Here is a 22,763-nt window from a genome sequence, read left to right as displayed (position 1 = left end):
GAAACAGGGACGGTGTGGGGGACACTGCTAGCTCTGAGACTTGCAATGAATGCCACACACAGCTCTGCCAGGCTGGTCCATGACTAGCCATCCTAATGAGGAGGCTTTTTGTGCTATGTTGTATTGGTGAGCTGCACAGAGTGCTGTGGGTTTAAAGGTTTGCTAGCTCTGTCTCACTTCTCCTTGCTGGCTTCTATTTTGACCTCAATTACTACAGCAACTAGGGATGCTCGTCACTGTTGTGAAGATAAAAGCAAAAGCTACTTTTACATTGGACCAAATCCTGAAGTTCTTGTTCAGTTTTTAGAATCCTTATTTGGAAAAATCTTACCTTCATTACCGTTTCATCAAGAGCTTTGCTTTCCAGTAAGGATGGAGGGAAAACTCAAAGACAGTTTTGGAATTGAATCCACATGATGCAAAAGCGATGCAGAAGCTGCTAACGCACAGCTGCAAACACGCTGCACGCAGCAGCGGACAGAGAGGATGTCACTTCTGGTCCCTCCCACATGGCAGCGCCTGTCCCCATCTAAGCCCTGCACCATGATGCAAAGGATGTGGCTCTCTCTGTAAATCCCTTCTCATGTCACGTTCATCATCCCACGACGCAAAGTTCATATCTTTGGCTCTGAGGGTTGCTGGCAGCTCTGGAGGTTCAAGCAGCGGCAATGCTGCTGGCTGCTGCACTGCAGTTATGCTTGGGCATGCATGTGCTATAGGTGCTCACAAGCTATTCCTGTCACCCCCTACAGCTGCAGCACACTGAGCAGCTGCACTGTGAGAAACAATGCTCATCTGCATCAGGCAGCGTGCTTTGATTTTTGGGTTTGGCATGTCTGCGTGCATGCACTTGTGCTCTCCTCTCCCCTTCGCATCACTTACACTCAGCCTTGCCTAAACACCACGGCTCTTCCACCTGCATGCTGCTGCACCTCACGTCAACTGAAAGGGGTGGTGAGGGAAATGGGAATCCGAAGAGGAAATCCGTATGCCCCAGTTTGAGAGTTGCACAGAGATGTTTGTATCAGAGCTACCCTGCCTGCCACCAGGAGGAAACGTACTGCTGCTCTCTTCTTGCATGAGAGGCTAAGGACTCCCCTTCGGCGAGGCGATGCAAATCTCTGCAGTCACTCATACTCCAACACATCTGCTCTGCTGACCAACTTCATCTGCTTCAGCAGTTACTGTGGGAGGTGAGCAGAGAAAAAGGAGGGGAGGCGAGGACCAAACATAACCAAAGTAATGAGGGCTGTAACTCAGGGAGCTAATTGTTGTAAGGAGCTGTATAGACCCTTGATTCAAAAACTAAACATGGAAAGAGATGAAACCCTGCAGGACTAGAAGTGTTGCCTCTCCCTGGAGCAAAGAGCAGCTCAGAAGGCAGTCAGTTGTCAGAGACAAGCTTTATTGTCCCACACACACTGCGGAGCCTGGCTGCGAGCTGGCAGAGCTCCCAGTGCCATGGGATGCTGAGAAGAGCCAATCCCATTCTCCATGGGGGAAGATCCCAGTGCAGGAGAAGGGAACTTCTGCAGAAATCCTGGCACAGACTGAAACTCTGGGGTCACAAGAGGGCAGTGCCAGAGGACCCACTCAGGAGAAGCATATTTTATTGGACCAAGGAAGCAAAAAGCCACAGTTTGCCCCAGTTCTGGCAGAGGACAGGACAAGGGCAAGGAGCACAGTGAAGAAGCAGCTCAGGCACCACCAGAGGCTCTAAGATTTGTAACTACCGTAAGCAGACTGCTGCTTCCCATGTGCAGAAATACCTTCACAGGCTTTCCTACAAATAACCAAAAGCCTCAGCTACAGTCAGAACCAAACTGCATGCACCCCTCCTTGTGCACCCTTTGAGGGCAGTGCCAGCCAGGGGCATGCATGTGCGCACCACTGTGATGAGAATGCAAAAGGCACCTGGAGACCTAATGGCAGAAATGTGGCCGAAATGCAAAATGCAAGGCACCTGGAGACCTAATGGCAGAAATGCGGCTGACCTTGGGGCAGGGATGGCAAGGAGAAGGGAGCTAGCTGGGCAGCCACAGGGTGCCTGAGGAACTGCAGCCTGCTCCAGTGCCATGGCCCAGTTTTTCAGGGTTCAAGGTGCAGAGGAGTTTTGCACAGAAGACAGAAGACATCCATATCTCAGACACGTCTATGCTGTACCCTGCATGTATGAGTCCCACACCTGGGTCCATGCAGGAGGCATGAGTACACTCAGCTCTATAACTTGAGGCTGTTTACATTCATTCACTGTAATATTTTATCCTTGGGACTGCAATTCATCTCACCTATTTTTAGACATGCTCAGTGTAGATGACCGCACTGATGCGAGTTAACTCCTTTTACAGACAAGGCATTGCATGGCCACAGCTGTGCTCATGCTGTGCGGGCAGGTCACACCAGCTGTGCTCTGCAGGGCCTATTTCTCCCCTCTGATGCCAAAACGAGGTTGGCTCAGATCAAGCTGCTTGCCACAGATCCCACCGGACATCACTACGTGCTCTGAAAACCCTCTGAGCTCTCCTTGCTTTCCCCTGCACTTCCACAACACATCTTCCCAACTTCCCGCAACTTTCCACGTGATTTTTCCCTTCTCTTTCCTCCTCTCCCTCCCCAGGTCAGCTCCCGCACCCAGCTTCCATCTGACCTCCCCTTCTCCTTCCGCACCACACCACGTATCCCTCCCAAGCCTTCCAGTCATGGCTGCACTGCTCTCTGCAGCTCTGCACCATGAGCACCACAGCATTCTTCCCACACCCCGAAGTACCCGCTTGCTTCCCTCACCCCACACACCCCACATCCCTTGCTGCCCGCCACGCAGGCTCACCCCATGCAGCTCCCTGCTGCCATCCCGGCTCTGCCTGGCCTCCTCAGGGCGCCGGCGTGCTCTGTGCAAGAAGCTGAGCTGCAGGGACACCCGTGGCTAAAGCAGATTCCCAGATGGCTTCGCAGCTTCCCCTGTATTCTCTTCAGTCTTCCTGGCCCCAGCGGTCATTTCCCTTTTCTACCTGCCGTTCCCCTTCCTGCCTGCCTTATCTCTCTCTCTGACCCTGTGCTCTCACACCACGCTGCTCCCTCCCGCTCTGTCCCACTCACCATGGGCACCCCCATGGCCCCAGGGCCCCCCCACACTCGTGGCATCCTCTCTGCTTTGTAGTTCCAGTGGGTGTGGGTGCCGCAAACGGAGGAGAGCCGAGAGGGCCACCAGCAAAAAGCTGGGGGGGGGTCTGCCCCACGCTTGACAAAATCCCAGAGAAAACTATGGCCAGAAAAAGTTGTGCTGTATTTCCAGCCGGTGCGTGTGACAGCATCAAAACCCTTTGTGTGCTCCTGGGAGAAAGATGAATGGAAAAAGGAAATGGCGACACGATGAGACAGCAAAGAGGCAGTTTTTGGAACCAAGAGGACAGAGAAAAAGGGAAAAAGGAAACAGGAAAAAAACAGGTAGATTCTTAGACGCACTCAGCATGCCTTTACAAAAGTTGCACTTCCTTTGAATTATTGGTGCTGGAGATATTTTCAGCCCAGCTCTGTTTCCCTTGAAAGATGAATTTGGCATGCATTCAATTCTCGGATGAGCTCGCAAAACATGAAAGAAGTTGCAAGTGTCACTAAAATGTAGGACCGGCCCCCGTTCTGAGATCAAGAGCCGTGCATCTTCCTCTCTGACAGCAAAATGGTGCCTCTCATCCTCTCCGTCTCTCCTCACAGATCCCCAGCTCCCAGTAACAACAGGTTTATTTTCCTTCCACACTGCACAGAAGCTGTTGCACGGATCCTGATCACATTGAGAGACTGACTCATCTGGTGCCTGACCCGAGGACACCAAGGGAAGGACTTCTGCTTCACCCCTGGGTGCACATCATGTGTAACATCAAAAAGAAATGCTTTGCTCGCTTACAGACACAGCAGTGGTGAACCTACATCCCCTTGGCATGAACAACAGCTCTGATCTAGAAAGAGAAACAGCAGACATTTCAACATTGTTGGTTGCACTTTCACAAAACGTACTTGCACCACTTTTTCCATTGATCTGATGACTCTGGTTACTCACACAGCTCCTCACACTGCTTCCTGTTCTGCTGGAGAGCTGAGCAGCTGCATTAAGAAACAGGGTAAAGAACAGATTCTAACTTTATTTCGAGGTCATCAGAAATAGCTCTGGTGGATGGTGCCTTTTTCTGCTCCAAAATGTATTTATAACTTCAGTCCCATTGGTGGGCATGGCAACCTTGACCCGTCCTCTTCCTTGCAGCGCCAGCGCAGTGAGTGCTGAGCCCCAGCAGCGCTGTCAGCACACATTTGGGGAAGAGATGGAATATATAATCTCTGTGCCATGTTTTCCTGCTGGTCTGACTGTGCTGTGCTCTCTGACTGATCCTGATCCATTCCAGCTGTGAGGGGGATTTTGCAATGCGGGCAGCTCTCCAAGGTGGAGCCATTTATACAGCATATACCAGCCCAGCTCACCCATTTCATGTTACCCTTACTAACCTTTATCCCCAGTGTAGGTTCACCAGATGCAGTGGAGCTACACCAGAGCTGTTCTGGCCCAGTCTCATCCCAGTCTTCCAATTTAAATGGAATGATGCTCTGCACCATCTTTTATTCACCAAAAAAAAAAAAAAAAAGAGAGAGAGAGAGAGAGAAACACAGCTCAAGGAGTCAGTAAGCTTTGTTTGAAGGCCTCAGTTCCTGCAGTAGCAAAAGTAAGTAGCAAAGGACCAGTAGACAGCAGCAAATAAACACTGCACAGTAAGAGCAGCTGGAACCACTGCTGCAGAATCAGCTTCCAAGCCACACCTGGGGCCTCCTGCTACTCCAAAAAAGGCAGGGCATTTTTAAGAATAGGAAGACCTGTGACATCTGTGGTCTTCCATTATCCAACCTCAAAATTAATATTTCTTAAGGGCTTAAAGGGCTTAGCAGTTGTTTTTAGAATTATTTTGTCTTTGGAGAACTTACTCCAAAAGAGAATCACGGTGTTTTCTGTGCTGCTTTACAGATGTGAAGTGCCACGACACTGTTAGTGCTTCCTGGGCTAATGCTGTTCCTCAAAGCCCTGCTCAGTTCAATAAACACTGACATCGAGCAGTAACATTCAGCATGTGTGTCGTAACGTGCTGTCTTACAGCTGGCCACGCTGTTTAAACTGACTCGCAGTTGAATTCCCAAGAAAGTAATTTCATTGCACAGTATACAGAAAACGTTGCTGTTGTGCAAACCTATCTTTTCTGACAATAGCTTTCCTCGCTCAATCTTACAGCCTGGAAATATTCTGTTTATGAGGCTAGCTGTAGTTTTAGCAAGTTTTCCAGAGGCAGCTGCTGTCCAGAGGCTGCATCCATGTGGTATCCAATCTCTACCACTTGTGGTGCAATGCCACCAAAGCTCCCCCTGCAGATGGGGCACCTAAGGAAAGTGGAGATGGGATACAGCCAACCTCTGCTTTGGGATTATTCCCTTTAAACATGCACCAGCTTTAAGGACGTGCTCAAAAGAACATCCTTGCCTCATCCCCTTCGGTGAAACGAAGATGCAAATCTACCAACTGGAAAGGAAAAAGAACAGAGCAGCGAGCTGGAGAAAGTGTCAGTGTATCCAATGGAAGTAGATTTAAGTCCAAACACCCGTAGTGCTGCTAGAGAACAGAGAGCTTGGCATCACTTCAAGACTTTTGCATCATTCAATTACATGGTAGTTTAGGATGGTTAAACAGCCTTGCTTGGAGTTTTCCACACACTGTCAGAGCCTAGCATTTCTGGTACAAAGATCTGTACAGCCTTCACTAGATCACTGCCTCAGTGCAATCATTCACTTGAAAAGCTGAGATTTTTGCTATGATCTCACAGTCTGCACCAGCAGGCTCTCCCATTTTAAGATGAACACAGTCAGATATTCCCCCATCCCCCATTAGCTGCTCATGTCAAAGATCTCTGGATCCCCTTTACCTGTAGAAAAAGTGCTCCAGCCGTGTATCACGTAAAATTGGACAGAGAAGCAGCGTGGACCTCCACGTGCAGTTTGCACAGTCCCTGCCTTCCAGTGACTGCTTTTGTCTCTGTCTGAGCTCCCACCTCTCAGCTTCACCTTAGAGATGATTCCCAGCTTCCACAGAGCCATAACAGTCAGTGCCACCTGCCATCCCAGCCCCACGACACACGCACAAACAGGAAGGCAGATTTCACTCTACTTGTGTATGGGCTTTTTGTTTCGGCAGGGAGAGCTGGCTCTCTCAGTTCGTTACAGGAAAGCAGAATCAGCTTACATGCTCTGCCCTTCTGGCCTCTCTTTCCATTCAGCCCATTTCTCGACAGCAGGACAAAGCTATTTCAATAGTGTGTTTGCCACTCGTGCAGTTCTCAGTGAGTTCTGCCTTGTTTTCCCACCCCCAGCCCTTGTCTTCAGGCTCCCAGTTTTCCTTTTTAAAAAAGAAGGTAGCCTTACAGCTTGCAGAGAAAGGACTGTTACATTGCTTCAAGTGTGACTAAAGGCAGAGAAACTAAAAAGAAACAAACCCAGAACTTACCCCTGCACTCTCCAGGTAAAAATAAATAAATAAATGAATTGGTGGTTTTTAGGGCAATCCTCTTTCTTTTGAGGAGACTGTGAGTTGGCAGTGTTTGAGCAGCCAATGCATGATTGAGAGAGCTGCAGAGCTGTTGCACGTGGGCTGACCCAGCAAGAGGGAGCCACGGCCCAGCTCCCATCCCTGCACAGCCCACTCCTCCCCTTCTGGCCTCTGCTGGGTCACCACCAGCCCCTGCCCTCCCTACACAACCCGCCCTTCACTAATGTTACAATTAACAGCAGAATGGAAAAGGTATTTCCTACAGGCCCCAACCAAGAGAAGCTGCTGCTGAAAAGTCTGCTGTCCTGCACCTCAGCATGTGCTTTGTGCCTGCACCCTCCCAAGGCATGGAGGTAAGGGGGTCAGGAGAGGGTCAAGGTGAACCCCAGCAAAGACAGCTCCATTTCAGACACCACGGAACTGCCTTCCGTGGAGGAACGGCACACAACGTCTCAACAAGGCATAAAACACAGCAAGGGACAGAACTCAGCGATGGCTCATCGTGCAGCAAATGTGCCCGTTCCTTCCCCTCTGCCTAGGGAAACCCTGCTGCACATCTTGGCTGCAGCAGAGCATCTGCTCGCTGTTTGCTTGCTGCCCTTTAATAAACCAGCTGAATGAGCCCAGTGTGACTGCCGGGGAGTGAAAGTCTGCCATTCAGCTGTGTGCAAACTCTGGCTTTTCTGAAGATTTCAAGATCAGATTTCAGGGCCCCATGAGTTTGGGTTATTTTTCTAACTGAGGTTCCACATCGCATCTTCCGGAGAAGCTGCCAGTTATCTACAAAACCTACAGCTCTTATTAATTTGATACCACAGGTTTCAGTCTGAATCACAGCAAAGGGTGGCTGACCTCAGATTAAACTAAAGCCCGTGCCCCATGGCATTACATCGAAGGGTTGGCCAGCACAGGAGCTGGATGGAGCATGGCTTTCCTGCTACCAGAACACAACCAAAAACTAGGGGAGAGGAGGTGTTTGGGTCAAAGCAAACACGAGCATAAATCGTGGAGGGAAAACTCTGAAATGTCTCATTTGGAGTCACAGCAAAAGGTGGTGTTTCATTTTGGGTTATGTAACTTCTAAAAAACCCTTTCTCTTTCCTCTTTTGAATGCGCTTTAATGACGAGGTCAACTTTTAAGTGAAAAGTGCCATTTTGAATCAAATCTACATTTCAAATGCTTGCAAAACATAAACAAACCATTCCCAAAATGAAATACTTCGCTCTGAAAGTGTCAAAATGACACGCACTGCTATTTTTAACATCCCTCCCTCTTCCCCCACCTCAGTTGTTTTTTTTTGTTTTGTTTTGTTTTTTCTAGGCCAGAAGTATTCAGGAAATGTGTTTGAATTTGTGAATCATTTTGCTCCCCCTCTCCCTTGACATTTGCTGGAAAATGTACTCTTTGCCAAAAAATTATTCCTCCAGCTCCAGCCAGCTCCTACAACGTCTGTCCTGCCAAGACATTTTCTGGATGGGATTGGGGGTCTAGCTGTCTGGGGGACACATTACAGATGTTTCAGGGCTACGGGCAGGACAGGAGGGTGAACCCCAGCACCTCTTCAGGCAGGCTATAGACTCTAGTGCAGAGCAGCCCTACCTTCTGCTGCTGCCAGAAAACAGCCCGCGACCAACACGGGAGTTGGCCTCCAATAGAAGCCACCACACACAGGGAGTTCCTCAATGAGGCTGTGCTGGCTTCCTGGTGCTGGGGGAGAGTGTAGAGTTTTGGTTCTCTTGGTAAAATGTTCAAATAGACATCAGGCCCCGAGGGTGAATGGGGCGTGCCTTGGGGCTTGGAGCTGCTTCCACCAAGCTTATGGAAATGCTGGCTTTGACTTTGATGGAAACACAACTGCACCCAGGTTTGCAAGGCATTACAGAGACTTGATCCTTTGCAGGCTGGTGATTTGTAGAACCATTTGCATCTCTGCAATGTGAGTGTAAATGTTACCGCTCTCATCTGCAAGTGTTTTGCTCCTACTCTGAAACTTTTGGAGAGTGGAAAACTGGGATCTCCATCAGTCTTCATATTCAACCTGCCTGTAAGCCTTGCAGCCTCGTCAGGATAACACCCCTAACAGCTTTCCAACTTACCCACCCAGATAAAACTCACCTCTGGGGCACGTCATCTCCTATCTCAACTTCACAACTCCATGTATCTATGCAGACTTGCTTTGCAAAGATCAGTCAAACCCGTTGCTGAAAGATGACTTTCTGATTCTGCCATCTGGCCCCTCTGCAGCTCTTCCAGCCTTTTCACCTTGACTCCTTCCCTCTAGGTGCATCAAGCCTCAGCTACTTGGCTTCTCTTTCCAAATGTGATTTATTCTATTCCCATCGCATATTTCAGTGCTGAAAGGTCAACTCCTGCGTATGTTCAAGCATGAGATCAGCCTATATTAAACAGGCACCTCTGTGTTTTTTCCCTTTCTGGGAAGGGTTCCCATCCACAAGAACAGATCTGGGATGTGGAGTTGTTTTTAGGCTCATTAAAAGCTCAGAGACTCAGTACCAGAGCTGGTTGGGCTGTACAATACAGAACAGACAAAACACCCCAGGTGGCATGTGCTACCTCTGCATCTCTCTCATGGCTGGCCTGGCACCTGCTCCATGTCACACACATTTCTGGCGACCCAGATTCACATGCTGTCTTCAGCTGCTCAGAAAAGCCATTCAAGCAACAGGGAACAACATGAAAAAACAGAGACTGGGGGAGAGAGGCCAAAACCGTTCTCCTCCAGCTCACATGTAGATGAGGGGCTGTACATTTGTTTTAACTCATGTGCGAGGAGGCTTCCCCAAGAGCCAGCTGCACCCTCCTCTGAGAGAGGGTCTCATTCAGCACCAAGATGGTTTTCCACCTCCTGCTCTGGAACGAATGAACTTTAAGCAGATTCTTTTTCAGTGGTGGCACATCTAGCTCAAAACCTGTGGCACACACAGTTTGTGCATGAAGGTGGCAGCGTGACACCTGACGAGGCAATTCCGTGGGCTCTGCAAAAAGATCAAGATTAGATCTCACTCTGCTGAAGGTGTGGAAGGAAAATGCAGGATTTGTCAAGCAGAGAAAGATAAAGTGGATTGGGAACATTTTGTATACTAAATTCTCGGAGAACATTAAAGCAATGGAGATGGGAGATGACACTAAGGGTTTTTTCAAACAACCTGTTGCACTGCACTGCCTTTTAAAATACAGCAGTGATTCAGGTGGACTGAGATAAGGTACCATTCCAAAAACTCATTCCTCTGTTTCCTTTACCTTCATCTCCCCCCAGGTAAGACATCCCTACCATAAAAGCACAGGCTGAATGACCGTCAGCTCTAAGTAAATACAGCTCTGAAGAGATAATGATTAACAACTTCTTTTCTCAGGCTGCCCATTGATTGTGCCTGTTCTACTTCTGTGACCGTGCTCCTTGCTTTCAAGGCATATCTACAGGCAGCAGCTGAGACAGCCCCAAGCAGCAGGAATGGGCACAGGGCTGTGTGGGGTGCAGCTGCGTGCCAGGCAGGTGGTGGGACATGGGGGCCAGCACAGTGCCAGCAAGCTGCACCCAGCTCTCCTCTGTGTGGTGCTGCCAGGAGGCAGCAGCACCTCCACGTGCACCCCTACCAGCAGCCCCTGCTTGGGCACAGTTGCTGCTATTTCACATCCCCACCTGCACCAGCACCCACACACCCTGCAGCCCTCTATGGTCAGTTGGTGTGGGTACTGAGGATGGCAGGAGGCGTGAGGCAATGCTGAAAACCTGGGTCCTGATGGAGTTGAACTATACAGGCATGGATTAAACAAAAAGAAATTGGGCTCCATTGCAGGTTTCAAAGAAGTGTCTGAACCTGTGGGGTCTTATCCATGCTTATCTTCAATTATTTCCTGGGCTCTGCCTTTTAAACCAGCTCTGTAGTCCTCAGTGAGGGCCACTTTGCAGTTATTTCAGTTCCTTGCCAATCTGTTGTTGGATTTTCCACTTAACATTATTAAGGGATTAAGTTGTTTGTCTCATCATCTTTTATCTGTCCTGTTGAATTTCCTACAAACAGACCTTAGCCAGACCAAAGCAGATAGAAAGGAAAAAAAACATCAAAACACTTTCAAGATACAATCACAGTTCAGGATTTGTCCTTATTACTGTTTAAATTTATTACTTTGGATATGTAAACTTTGCTGACTCCTTAAATCTGGAATGTATTAAAGAAAGCACGAGGCATTACAACATGTCATAGTATTATACTGTCCTGATTCAGCTACAGCTGGGGAAGAAATATATACCGGGAGATCCTGCAGAGTTAGACGTTTTAGACTCAGTTCATCAATTGCCATAGAGAAGATAAAAACAAATGTAGCCGAGCCTGGAAAGAATGTTGCTAAAATTGGACAAACATTTAGTGCGAGTAGCCTAGGGGTGCAATAACTTTGCCTGTAATTTAACAAAACCCACCCACATGAAACATACCAAGAGAGACTGCAGATTGGACTCCGATCTGCAGTCTGCCAAAAAAGCAAGACTGACTTTTTCTCCCTTCCTACAGATGCAGGTTTGAATGGTCCCTGCAGAGTGTTAAATATATATTACCCATAATAGCAACCACATTACATTTGGACATGTTGTTAACTTCTCCCTCAGCTGCCCTGTGTCTTGCTTGCAGCAGGAGGAAGCCCTGGATGCCTGGTGGGGCTCTTGGCCGCAAGCAGGGCGATTCCCTATGGTACTTGTGGTGGGAAGGAACCTAATCACCACCTCCTCCCCCCGACCCACTGGGGCTCACTCTTTTAAGGGGCACACACAGGTTCCCTCCCCCCCTGTATTTATGTACCCAATTAGTAAAGATGCTTTGTGTTTAGCTCGGTGGGATAGAACCTATTATTACACCTACCTAAAACACCTTGTCAGTATATGGCTGCAACGAATGGGGCTTAGCAGTGAGCTGAAGGCAAGGCCCTGCTCCCACCCTATTAACAGGCAATGGAGACTTTAGCAAGGAACAAGAAAAAATGCTCAACCTTAAATGCAGTTTCCAAAAAGCCACCATAAAGATCTCTGCTTGGAACACTCCTGCCCCAAAGGCTGTGTGCACCAACAGGTGGAACCTGTGTGGGGAATGCTTCTCTGTTCCATTAACTCAGCTTCACGTTGGGCACGCTGCAAGACGTAACAGGATACATGCAGGGAAGACAAAGGGGAAAAACAATCAAGGACCGAATCTGCAGCACACTCCTGCTGGCCTCAGCGGAGCTACAACAGCTTTTATCAGCATTTTATCTGACCCTAACAAAAGAAGTGAATTGTTTAGCAAGGAAGAGGGTTCTTTGATTGTATCTTGCTGCAGATGAATTGCCCAAGCAAGGGCAAAGGGACAGGAAGCGAAGGGGGAGGAGGAGGTGCTGCTGAAGGTACGTGCAGCTGTTGCTCAGCCTTCTGCTATCTTCCACTTGGTGCACACTTCTGCCTGCTCCCCAGCATCACAACCCTACTACCTACAAGTAATGCTGGGTTTTCCAGGTCATGATACACTGGTCTTCATTCAGGCAAAGCCCCAGGCACTTAAGCTGAAGGGAGTTTTGTGACAATAAAGTCTGTGGGAGAAGACCATCCTCTGCTTCACACAGACTTAAGATCCCATTTTCCAAAATGTCAGGTGCAAGCTGTAAAGCAAGGATGAAACTCCAGAAGGCAACAGTGAACTCTACTTCAATTCAAAGAGGTCCACAACATGGGAACCGCAGGTGCTGACCTCTCTGCAAACCAAATGTGTGATCTGAATGGTGAAGAGAATCTAATTCTGTACTTTGAACCAAACCTCATTAAAATGTTTGTCAGTGTGGCACTTCCGAGCCCTTAAATGTCTGTCTGGGGGTAGAGGGATGCTTAAGTACTCCTTAAGAACCACAACAGTGCTGAATGCTAATCTAGTCTCTGTTGTGTAGTGCTGATCAGATGATGCATGGTACTACAAGAAGTCTCAAGTGCTAAGCTCTTGCTGTTTTATGCTGTAGATCTCTTCTTAGGAGCAATCCCCACGTTTTGGCTAACCATGTAACATGGATCTGAAAGGAAGAACTCAGTTTCGTCGAGCAGGCTCTCTCCCCTTCTCCACATCATTCAGAAAAGAATGTTCTTTACTACTTAAAAAAAACAACAACAACAACAACCTTCCACACACTTCTTTTCTTCCCACAGCTGAAATGTCTGTTAACACTGAAATCAATATAGCGAAAGGAGAAAGGTTAACATGGGTCTTAGCAGTCTTAGCAGCTACTTCTGGTTTTGATATTGCCATTCATAGAGAAACTGCAGGGCAGCAAAGCCCTGCGCAATCACAGCTGATGGCAGCAGAGGGTCTCTCTGCAGACACAAAGCCATGGAGAGAAGAGGCTGTAATCTGCATTTTCCAAAAACATCCACCACATTTGAGTGCAGACTGAAACTTGCAGGTGGAGACGGTGAGTTTCTAAATGTACCCATGCCAACTGAAAGGCGCTGCTGAGCGTTCATCCCCTCTGCAGAGCAAACTGTGCATCCTGCTCCCTGAACACTGACTCAATGATGGGCACTTCCATTGGTGGACCTCAGGCTGGAGCCTTTGCAGCCGTCGTGCAAACGCTGTGCGTGACCTGGCTCTTTGTGTGTATGATGAATGTGAATGAAATCCTGGTAAGTATTACACTATATACATAATGTGTACGTAAGAAGACCATTTGTGACCAATTTAAGAACAGATTCCTGCCTTAAGAACACTCCTTGGTTAATCCTAAAGATGCCATCGGAGTAAATAGAAAAGAAACGTACTGGAGGAGGAGACTTTTCCCGAGGAGACATCCAGGGAGGCTGAGCACAATGAATTCTGTACAAGGGCCAAGCCAAGCGACCCAGAAGGCATGGAAGCCCACACTGCCCTAAAAGTCACATTTGAGAATGGATTAGGCTGCTAAGTTACTTGGTGATTTGCAAATGTTAACATTTAGTTTTCACCGTCCGTTAAATATTAACATATCTTTCTTAGAAAGCTTGGCTGGGCTTTATTGGACGAAAGCAGGTCAAATTTACTGCTCAAATTTACCTACTGCTATAAACAAAAATAATCTCCAACAATTACAGAAGACTAATCTTTGCTGAAGCAAAGTTTACCATTGTACATAGATGCCATTATTTCTCCAGTGAGTTAGAACAGATTTACATGTAAAGAAAACATTAGCTCAGCACTGCTTTCAGTCATTGTGTGGCATGCAAGAGCTCAGCACTGCGCTAATATTTTCTTCGCATGCAAATCCATCCTCACACATTATAGAAATAATATGGAAAACATGAGACAGGTGCTGACTACAGTTTGATTGTTTTTTTGTCTTTGCAAGGTTCTAGAATGTTCAAGTCAGAACTGCAAAGTTTCCACTGATCTGAGAGCTTAAGTTTGAGGACATTCAGCTTAACCCCACATGGGTCCAACCAGCAAAGCTCCCGACGTCCTGCAATTCCCATCTGGAGCTAGAGATCCTACAGATGATGAGCCTAATGCATGCTCTGCTTCCCGCATCTCAGAAATGACTTTCTTCCATTTCTTTATGAACTTCTTCAGTGTGAAATTGTTTTAAAAACAAAATATGCAAGAGGCATCAGCTGTGCTAGCAAGCAAGGCATCTGCTACGCACCCTGTCATTCCTGTGCTGTCAATCGTGGAGAACATTAGCAGAGAAGAAGCCCTTCCCAATGAACTTAAATGTGTAGAAACAAATGGATCTGAAATAGCACTGCTTATCTCCCATCAGGTTATGGCAGCATCGTCACTTAGCCCACATGGGTGGGAGCCCATAAGAAAGCTCTTATCTACAGAGAAGGCCACATGAGTAGGTAGGAGATGAGCTACCAGAGTGCAATGCTTCGTGAATTCCCAAGAGCGCACAGGCTCGGCCTGCTGACAGCCTCACACTCTGCCCAGCCTGCCCGGCACAGGGGGGTCAGCTGAAACACACCACGTCTTCAGGTCTGCTAAACATGCACAAGCATGGAAACGTGAGGTGCCCACCTCAGCCTCCTCTGTTTCTGAGTCTTTCCACAGCAGTGCTGAAAGAGGCTCTGTCCTCAAGGGAACGGCATGGAGATGTGTCAGGGCAGGGGCAGGTGGGGGTTAGGGAAAGGTTCTGCCCCAGGGTGTGGTGAGCACGGAACAGGCTGCCCAGCACAGTGAGCCCCGAGCTGCTGGAGTTCAAGGAGCATCTGGACAACACTATCAGACATAGGGTGGTGCTGTGCACGTGGAGCCAGGAGCTGGGCTCTGTGATCCTTCTGAGACCCTTCCAATTCAGGATATTCTGTCATCCTATGAGTCTATGACTCCAAGGAGGGCTCATTCCTTGAGCAGTGCCGTGCATACTGCTTAACAGCACACACTGCCAGAGCAAGCAAGCATGCTAACGTGCTACACATTGTATTGATACTATACTGGTGGTACCACTGAGCTCACAAGCTCAGAAGCTTTTAATACCACTGTGACAGGAGGAAGAAGCAAAATACATAACACAGTAAGCACAAAAATACATATTCACAAGGGCTTGCACACATCACCATAGCCATGCAGTCATGGTTTCTGTTACACAGAGACTTCCTGATTACAGTGACAGCTAGGAACGGGAATGAAGGCGTGTTCAGTTTGATGGATTTTTGTAGGAACAAACCCTGCTTATATTGTGGAACATCTCGAAGAGAAATAAGCAAGGGTCCCAATGGCCCCTGGCTGACGCAAACCCTATCTAGACCTGGCTCCCTTCAGAAATACAGCCACTGCAAGTCAAGCAAATAAATCAGTGAAAAAAATGCTGGTCAGCGGGAATGCCATTAGCATTTTCCAAACGCTCTTGCCATTTTGCACATGTTAATGGAAGTCTCTAACCCTAAGTAAACCACTCTGCCTATGGAAAGGAGGAGAGGTTTCACAATGTCCTGGGAGCTTCTTGCTTACTGTTCAGCGTATATCCTTGTGTCTGTGCAGCAGCTGTGAGGAAGACAGGAAGAGGAACACTGTAGTATTCTGCACTGTTTTTCCAGGAAGTTTGTTTTCTTTTTTTTCTTTTCCCCTTGACATGGCATTTTTTTCTAGTACACACTTGCACAATTTTTGCATTTCCTTTGACTCCTCTTGCCTTGCTCCTAGCTGCTCAGGAACTGACAAACTAGGGGATTTATTTCAATGATGATGACTTACTGTAATAATCAGCACTGGAATAGCTATTGCTGAAGGAACACAGCCAGACTGGGGCCAGCTGTCCTACTGCTGAGCACATCTAGCTCTACCAGCTTTCCTTTGGAAATGCAAACACAGTCCCCCAGGAACAGACGAACTCACAAGTCCATATTTTTCCACTGAAGTCAGCAGGAGCCATGGCTAGAATGGGGTTTCTTTGGGGTGGGAAATCCCCCACAGGAGCCAGGTTACCGCCCTAAGCTAACTGTGCTGCTTGCAGTAGAGATGGGGAGCACCCTCTTCCTCCCCTGCATATCCAACCTGCCCAACCAGACAGGAGGGAAGAAATCCTCCCGTGGCGCAACACATGCTGTGACAGGGACCGGCGCCCTTCCAAAAGCCAAAATGTCCCTCCAGCTCAGGCAGTGGGTGGATGGAAACAGCTGCTCCTTTCTGAAGCTGCCCGGGCTGCAGTGTGGGTACGCAGCAAGGGCTGCCCCACGGAATGTCGAACTGCAGTGTGCTGGACAGACAGTCCTCCCACTCAGCCTAAGAGGTGTCATCGCTTCAGCATCTTTGAAACCCTGCAAGCATCAATAAACAAGTGTGGGGTTTCTCTAGCAGCAGCCCACAGCTCGGGGAAAGCCACAGCCGAGAAAGCCCTTACGTGGAGGTTTACTCAGACCTAAAGTGGATTTGCAATTAGACAACAGCAAAATGTCAGGCTGCTCTTATCGTCAGTGTGCTTCACAAGTCTTTCACAATCACGGCACAGTCGCTGTTTCCAAGTGCTGCACGGCCACAGTGCTCCAGGACCAGGCAAGACATTGAGCAAACAGTTTCAGCAAACCAACGTTGAGCCTGTGGCAGATATTCAGGCAGATCACCAGGGTCAAACAAAGCTGCCCCACCACCTTCATCCCTTTAACAAGGAGACAACATTTTCTTCTGCTGACCATCCAGCACGCAGACCCAACTGAAGATGAAGCTTCCTACCTGAAGTACACCAGAGGACAAAGCTGTGCCAGATGCAGGGATCTGCCCCTTCCCCAGGAACACTGGGAGGAACTATAGCAGACAGCCGGATATCCCGAACAGATCAGCTCAGCCTAACAGCCTCCAGAAAGGAAGGGCAGCAGCAAGCCTGCTGTTTATCAAATCTGTAAACAAGCTATGGAAGATGTGCAGTGCAGAACATATTTGCAGTGCGAATGGCCTTCCCAGTCCTCACCATTCCTCCTCTCCCTCAGGTTCCCAGCCCCTCCTGGCAGCACCTGGCACAGACTGGCAGCGCCCTGCCTGCCCAGCACCGACTTACTCAGCTCAGAGGGAAGGTGGTTTGGAGATGGATTGATTTTGACAGTAAAGCACAAGTTGCAGAGGGAGCTTTTCACACATTCTCACAACTCATTTCCGGACAGTGAACACTGTCAAAAGGAAACAGTGAGTTCACAAAAGAAACGAGTGTGCAACCTGAGACTGTTTCAGTAGCTGTATTCTGCTGTCACTACGGATTTCAGGTGTTGCTGACCAGTCGCAGTCAGCCCAAGGCCCCGGGACACCTTCCGCAGCAACATCAGGGACAGCTTTGCCCATTGGAGAACTGTTCTCAGCAGAACATCGGTGCCACCTGGCACAAGGAGCAGCTGTCAGCGTGGAGGACGGAGCAGGGATTACTAGATTATTACAGCTCGTGCACAAAAGCAGTGGAATTTAATCAGCAGAGGCAGTGATAAAAGGCAGCGATCTGATCCATCTGTCAAGAGCCACAAAATACAAAACTGTCTGCGAACACAAGCCACACATTTGTAACTTCATTAACCGTGCTTTTACTCAACTGCTGCTCTGTCCTAAGTGGAATTGAGCCTGAGTTCTTGGAACAGAATGAAGCACGTAGGAAAGCAAATATGTTTATTTCAGTCTGCTGAGTGTTTGGTAACCACAGTGTATCAGTGCTTCATGACTTTGATAACTTTACTCTGCTTTGGTCTTCCTTGTGTAACTGAGCTTAGCAATTGAGTTTCACTATTGCGTATCTATGGAAATTAAACAGAGTGAACCACACCACTGACAGCTGACGGGCCATTACCAGGCTCTTTCCAAGGAAGGAGGTAGCGGGCAGCCCTGCATTTTTCGGTGCCTGTCAGTGTGGTCTCAAACTCATCTCAAAACAGGGTGGTGCCTCCCATGTGGATGACAAGCCCACATGCTGATCAGAGAACCTCCTAACAGCCATCCCAGGAGGTTCAAAGCTCTCCAGAGAAGCAGTGTGACAGCTCAGAGCAAACCTCTGTGTGTTCAGACACAGGATGACACAACAAATCCCGGCGTGACACAACAAATCCCGTGGGCATCTGCCTCTGGAGAATGACCCAAAGCATCTTCTCCCAGGAGACCTCTCTGCTTTAGGAATACGATGCTTTCTCTTACCTGAAGCCTCCCAACCGGCCATGCGGGAAAGAAAGATCCAGAAACAAATGAACTTAATATAAGTATCTACAAATATGCTTGCCTAAAATATAAGATACTCTATAAGCAAAAAGGTGTTTGTTTTTTTTCTAAATGGGAGATACCAGAGGTTCTAGAGAAATTTGCTTCTGTATGAGAGGCACACAGACACCATAGCGATGGGCACCGCATGTATATACAAAACTTAACAGACACTTGGCCAGCATGATTTCCACTCTGAAGAGAAACTAAATTCTCCCTTAGGCTCATGCAGATCACGGGAATTGTCATGGGGATGCAATGCTCATGGAAAGCCAAGGCTTGTAGCTATGTGCCAGCAGAAGGCTGCAGCCCGTAGGTGCAGGTGAAGCATGACAGTGGGCAGCCAGCAGCGCTCAGGGAGCTCTGCAAGGACTGAAGGACTGTGCCATGGGATGACACCGCAGGGCTCTCCCACAAGCACAGCATTTTCAGATCAGCAACAGGGACTTTTTTTGTGCGTGTGTGTGTGAGAGAAAGCAAGCACCTCCAAGGAAAAGGCAAATCTCTCTGGATCTCTGCTGCCACAGACCTCTTTCCTCCCACAGTGCCCATGACACTGCTGCAAGGCTGCTCCCCACTCCTGAGGGCTCCCCCAGGACTCACCACTCGGGGCTTCTGCTGGTCCAGAGTCTGCAGGAAGGCGGGCGCCTGGTCCAGGGTGCGCTCAGGGTCACTGGAGATGTCCTCCTCAGACTCCTCCCAGGACGATGAGAAGCCAGTGGAAGAGGCTGATGATGAGGACAGCTTCCGGACAGGCAGACTGCCGGGGGGCACGGCACCTGCCTCCTCCTCTGGGCCCCCCAGGTCCGTGATGATGACGGCGGGGATGCTACCACCAACTACTGAGTACTGTCCCTCCAGTCCTGAGGTGATCACCTCCACCTCTCCTCGCTGCAGGCTGGGATCTGATGGCTCCATCCCGACTGCTTGCCCCATGGCCTGCCCCTCTCTCACCACAAGGCCTACAACGCTTGGCCGACACCGGGCCCCACCAGCATCAGGGTCCTCGCTCTCCCTGTAGGCTCGTGGCCGGGGTCCTGTGCCAAGCCCCATCATCAGAACTGTAGGGCTGGCAGGCTGCGGTGAGGAAGGCCGGGGTGAGGATGGGCAAGGTGAAGTTGGTCGAGATGAAGATGACTGGGGCGAAGAAGGTCGAGGAGAAGATGGCGGGGGGCTCCACAGCGAGTGGGCCCCAGAACTGTGTGCCTGGATGTGTGCCTCGAAGAGCCCCACTTTCTGGTTCACCTGGACGTTGTGCAGCTCCCGCTGCAGGCGTCGTGCCGCAGGGGAGCCTGGTGGTCTATCGCCTCCCCGGCTGCCTCGTCGGCCCCTGGGGCTGCCCACCTGTGGAGGGGGCTCCTCAGGCGGAGGGAAGAGGAACGTGGAGCTGAGGCGTGGGGAGCGGGGCGGCACGGTGGTTGGGCTGAAGGCAGGGAGCGGGCAGCAGCTGCCAGCTGTCTCGGGACTCCTGGGCAGCACTTGCTTGGGGGAAGGCGGCGTCTTGCTCCCACTGCTTTTCACCTCACTGTTGCTATTCATCATCACCAAGCTATTGAGCGCATAGCAGTACACAGCCATAGTAGTCAGTCGGGGCGCACAGGCAGGCCGCTGCCTCGGCACTCGGGCTCAGCGGGGCTGCCGGGGCTCTCTCCACGCCAGGATCAGCAGCATCGCTGGGAAGCAGCAGGGGAGCTGGGCTGGTCCTGGTCCGCAGCTCCATAAAATGGGACGCCTGGGGAGAGGGAGGGAGAAAAATGAGAGGGACTCTGCGCACAGTGGGCAGCCATTCCTGCAACAGAGTAAGGGAGTGGTGGCCCAAGTGGTGGGAGCTGAAAGTTGGAAGCCTCTGAATGCTTGTCCCAAAAGCTGACATTTTTGGAGGAAAGAGAAGTCTGAATAGCTCAAATTTGCCACCTTCTGGTTTGTCACCTACAACCAACGGAGACCCAGTCTCACACCCTGACTTTGCTCAATAACACCTGCCTGCCCAATTGCTATGGGACAGGACCACGTCCCCACCACCGCCCTACCTACCCACACGCAACAGCACGGGTGTGCACAGCCGCACGGTGCCCCGTCCCAGCCCATTTTCCTGCACACACCTCCTGGGCCGTTCAGCCTCCCCAGCCACAGCCCGCGTGTTCAACAGCAGGCAGCTGCGGGCGGCTGCCCTGTGTGTGCACAAGAGGGGCTCTGCTTCTGGCTCCCGGCATCCTTCTGCTCTCCTGCCCGCCTTCCTTTGTGCCCGTTTGCTCCGCACGCCTCCGGAGCCGCAATCCTCATCCCGCGCCCGGCAGCGGGAACCCCGCGACATCCACACAGAAACGCAACCTACGCCAGGGTGTGGGCTTGTTTATGCCCCTATGTGCTAACCCCGGCGACGGGCGTACACTTCTTCGGAAGTACCGCGATGCCATCGGACCGCCCCCCGCGCATCCCCGGCCACATAACCGCCCCCAGGTTTCCGCGCAGCCCCCGGCTCCCGGCTCCCGTCCCCCTCCGTCCCGGCGAGGCGGCCCGGGGCACCCGGAGGAGCTCACCTGGAGCGGGCTCCGTGCCCGCCTCAGTGCGCGCCGCCCCGCCGGCCGCAGCGCGCTGCCGGAGCCATCCCCGCGGGCGCGGTGCGCGCTGTGCCGCCGGAGCCCCGCGCTCCCCGCGGATATACCGCCCCTCGGGGCCGGGAGCGCCGCGTTCCCCGCTCCGCGCTGCGGCCAGGTCCGCGGGGCGGCCGAGGAGCTCGGTCGTCGTGCGGCCGGAACGGCGGGGAGAGCAGGAGGAGCAGCGGCAGGAGGAGGAGGAGGAGGAGGAGAGGAGCCGAGAGGAGGAGAGCGGAGGGAGGGGGTAGGAAAGCAGGAAGGAAGTTGTGAGCCTGTCTGGGGTTGAACTCAGCGGAACAAGTTTCTTTTTTTTTTTTCGCTCTCTCGCTCGGTCTGTGCTGCTTGGCAGGAGCGCTGGAGGGAAACACTAAAAAAAAAAAAACTTTCCATTGTTAACTAAGAAAAAAAAAACAACAACGCATTTCGGCCTCTGTGGGTTAAAGATACACGATCCGTTTTCCACCCCTCGCTCCGGCACCCCGTGCCTGGCTCGCTGCGAGTCCTGCACCCGCAACCCCGCGCGCGGCCTGACCCTATGGGGCTCCCCATGGCGCCCGGGTGTCAGGAGAGACGCACCCTCCCACTCTTCTCTTTCCAGCCTCCGCATCCTCCTCTTCGTACAACCACTGGGGCAAAGCCTGGTGCCTGAAAAGACCTGAACGCCCCCGATACCACCATGAGCCCACCGTAAAGCAGAGACCAGCCTAGCCATGTCACACGGCATCCCCTTTCCCCCAGCTCAGTCCCGGTGCTTTCCAGCACGTTGGTCACCAGCATCAGGCCAAAGCCACCGGGCTGGGCAGCCTTGCATGAGAGCACATCCCGTGGGATGGGTGGCCGCCGGGTGCCAAACCCGAGGGATGGATGCCATCAGGCACATCCATTCCTGTGGCTCTGCCCTGGCTTTGGGCAGGGCAGTCGCGTCCAGGACACTGCTGTCCTCCAGGGCAGGGTAGGCCACAGGCAGTGCTTCCTCAGCTCCTCAGCCCCCAGGCACGGGTCCCACTTGGCAGAAGGAGCAGGCTCTTGGCTGTGATACAGCGTGATTTCTGTATCAAGATAACTCATTGGAAATAGTTGTCTCTGTGTCAGCACTTCAGGAGAGCAGGCTCTGTAATTTGCTCTCAAAGTAGGGTCAAGGTCAGACATAGATGGCAACTTTTGGGTTGGTCTGGACTAACCATGGAAAAAGACAAAACAACAACAACAACAAACCAAACAGCTGAGATGTGCCTGCTGGGATTTCACAGCTAGGAATTCTCCCTAGAGGGGGAAATGGGTGTCACAGCAGACCAGCTTTTTGTCATTAGGGCGTAACCTCCCCAGGGTAAACAGGGGCAGAAAGGTCTCTGACTGCCGAAGGTGCGGATTGCCAATCCCACAGGCAGACAGACAGACACCCAGAATGGGCTTCTGTTTGTTTTTCCAGTAGAGAGATGTTATTTTGAATTCAGGGCAGGAAAAGAGATTTTTAGACTTTTTCCACTTGAGTCTGTTTCCCCAGTGCCTGTGCTCGGTTAGGAACTGGCCTTTCACGAAATAAAGTATGTGATCAATCTTTCTCAGCAAACTGACCCCAGTGAGTATAATGGCACTATTCATGGGCACAAGCTTACTCATGTGTGCAAATATCTGCAGATTCCATTTTTTGTCGCTCTCGTTCCCCCATGTCAGCCAAAAGTAGGGACATTTGAAAGAAAAACTAAATTCAGATAGATAGATGCAGATGAACGGGTATCTGCCTTCTTAAAAGGGCGTAAAATAGCCATGCTGTGCTATGCTAATATAATATGCATGTGCTTGCAAGCACTGCTGCGTATCTGTTTGCATGTTTTGAATGTACTTTGGGGTTATTTACATTGAGAGAATTCACACCAGCATAACCATGATGGGTGTTTAAAGCCCTTTCTTAAAGTCAAAGAATCATA

General features: G+C 50.3%; 1 protein-coding gene across 2 annotated transcripts in view; it reads right to left on the bottom strand.

Annotated features, from left to right (window-relative positions):
- The window catches only part of ITPKB (inositol-trisphosphate 3-kinase B), a 46,889-nt gene extending 25,907 nt beyond the window's left edge, over positions 1 to 20,982 (bottom strand). The window contains exons 1-2 of one of the 2 annotated variants that reach the window (XM_065739668.1): positions 20,779 to 20,982; positions 18,842 to 19,970 (exon numbers count right to left, since the gene is read on the bottom strand). In XM_065739668.1, the coding sequence (XP_065595740.1) occupies positions 18,842 to 19,816 (975 nt within the window). In that variant the 5' untranslated portion in view covers positions 19,817 to 19,970; positions 20,779 to 20,982. Of the gene's footprint in view, positions 1 to 18,841; positions 20,672 to 20,778 lie in introns of those variants that run through there. The other variant, XM_065739669.1, reaches the window with a different exon arrangement.
- Between the last annotated feature and the right edge of the window lie 1,781 nt (positions 20,983 to 22,763).

Source organism: Cyrtonyx montezumae, unplaced genomic scaffold, assembly GCF_038088225.1.
Source record: "Cyrtonyx montezumae isolate F1298 unplaced genomic scaffold, pur_monq_1.0 scaffold_24, whole genome shotgun sequence".
NCBI classification, from domain to species: Eukaryota; Metazoa; Chordata; class Aves; order Galliformes; family Odontophoridae; genus Cyrtonyx; species Cyrtonyx montezumae.
Note: the sequence above shows the minus strand (reverse complement) of the source record. Positions and strands in the feature narration are given on the sequence as shown.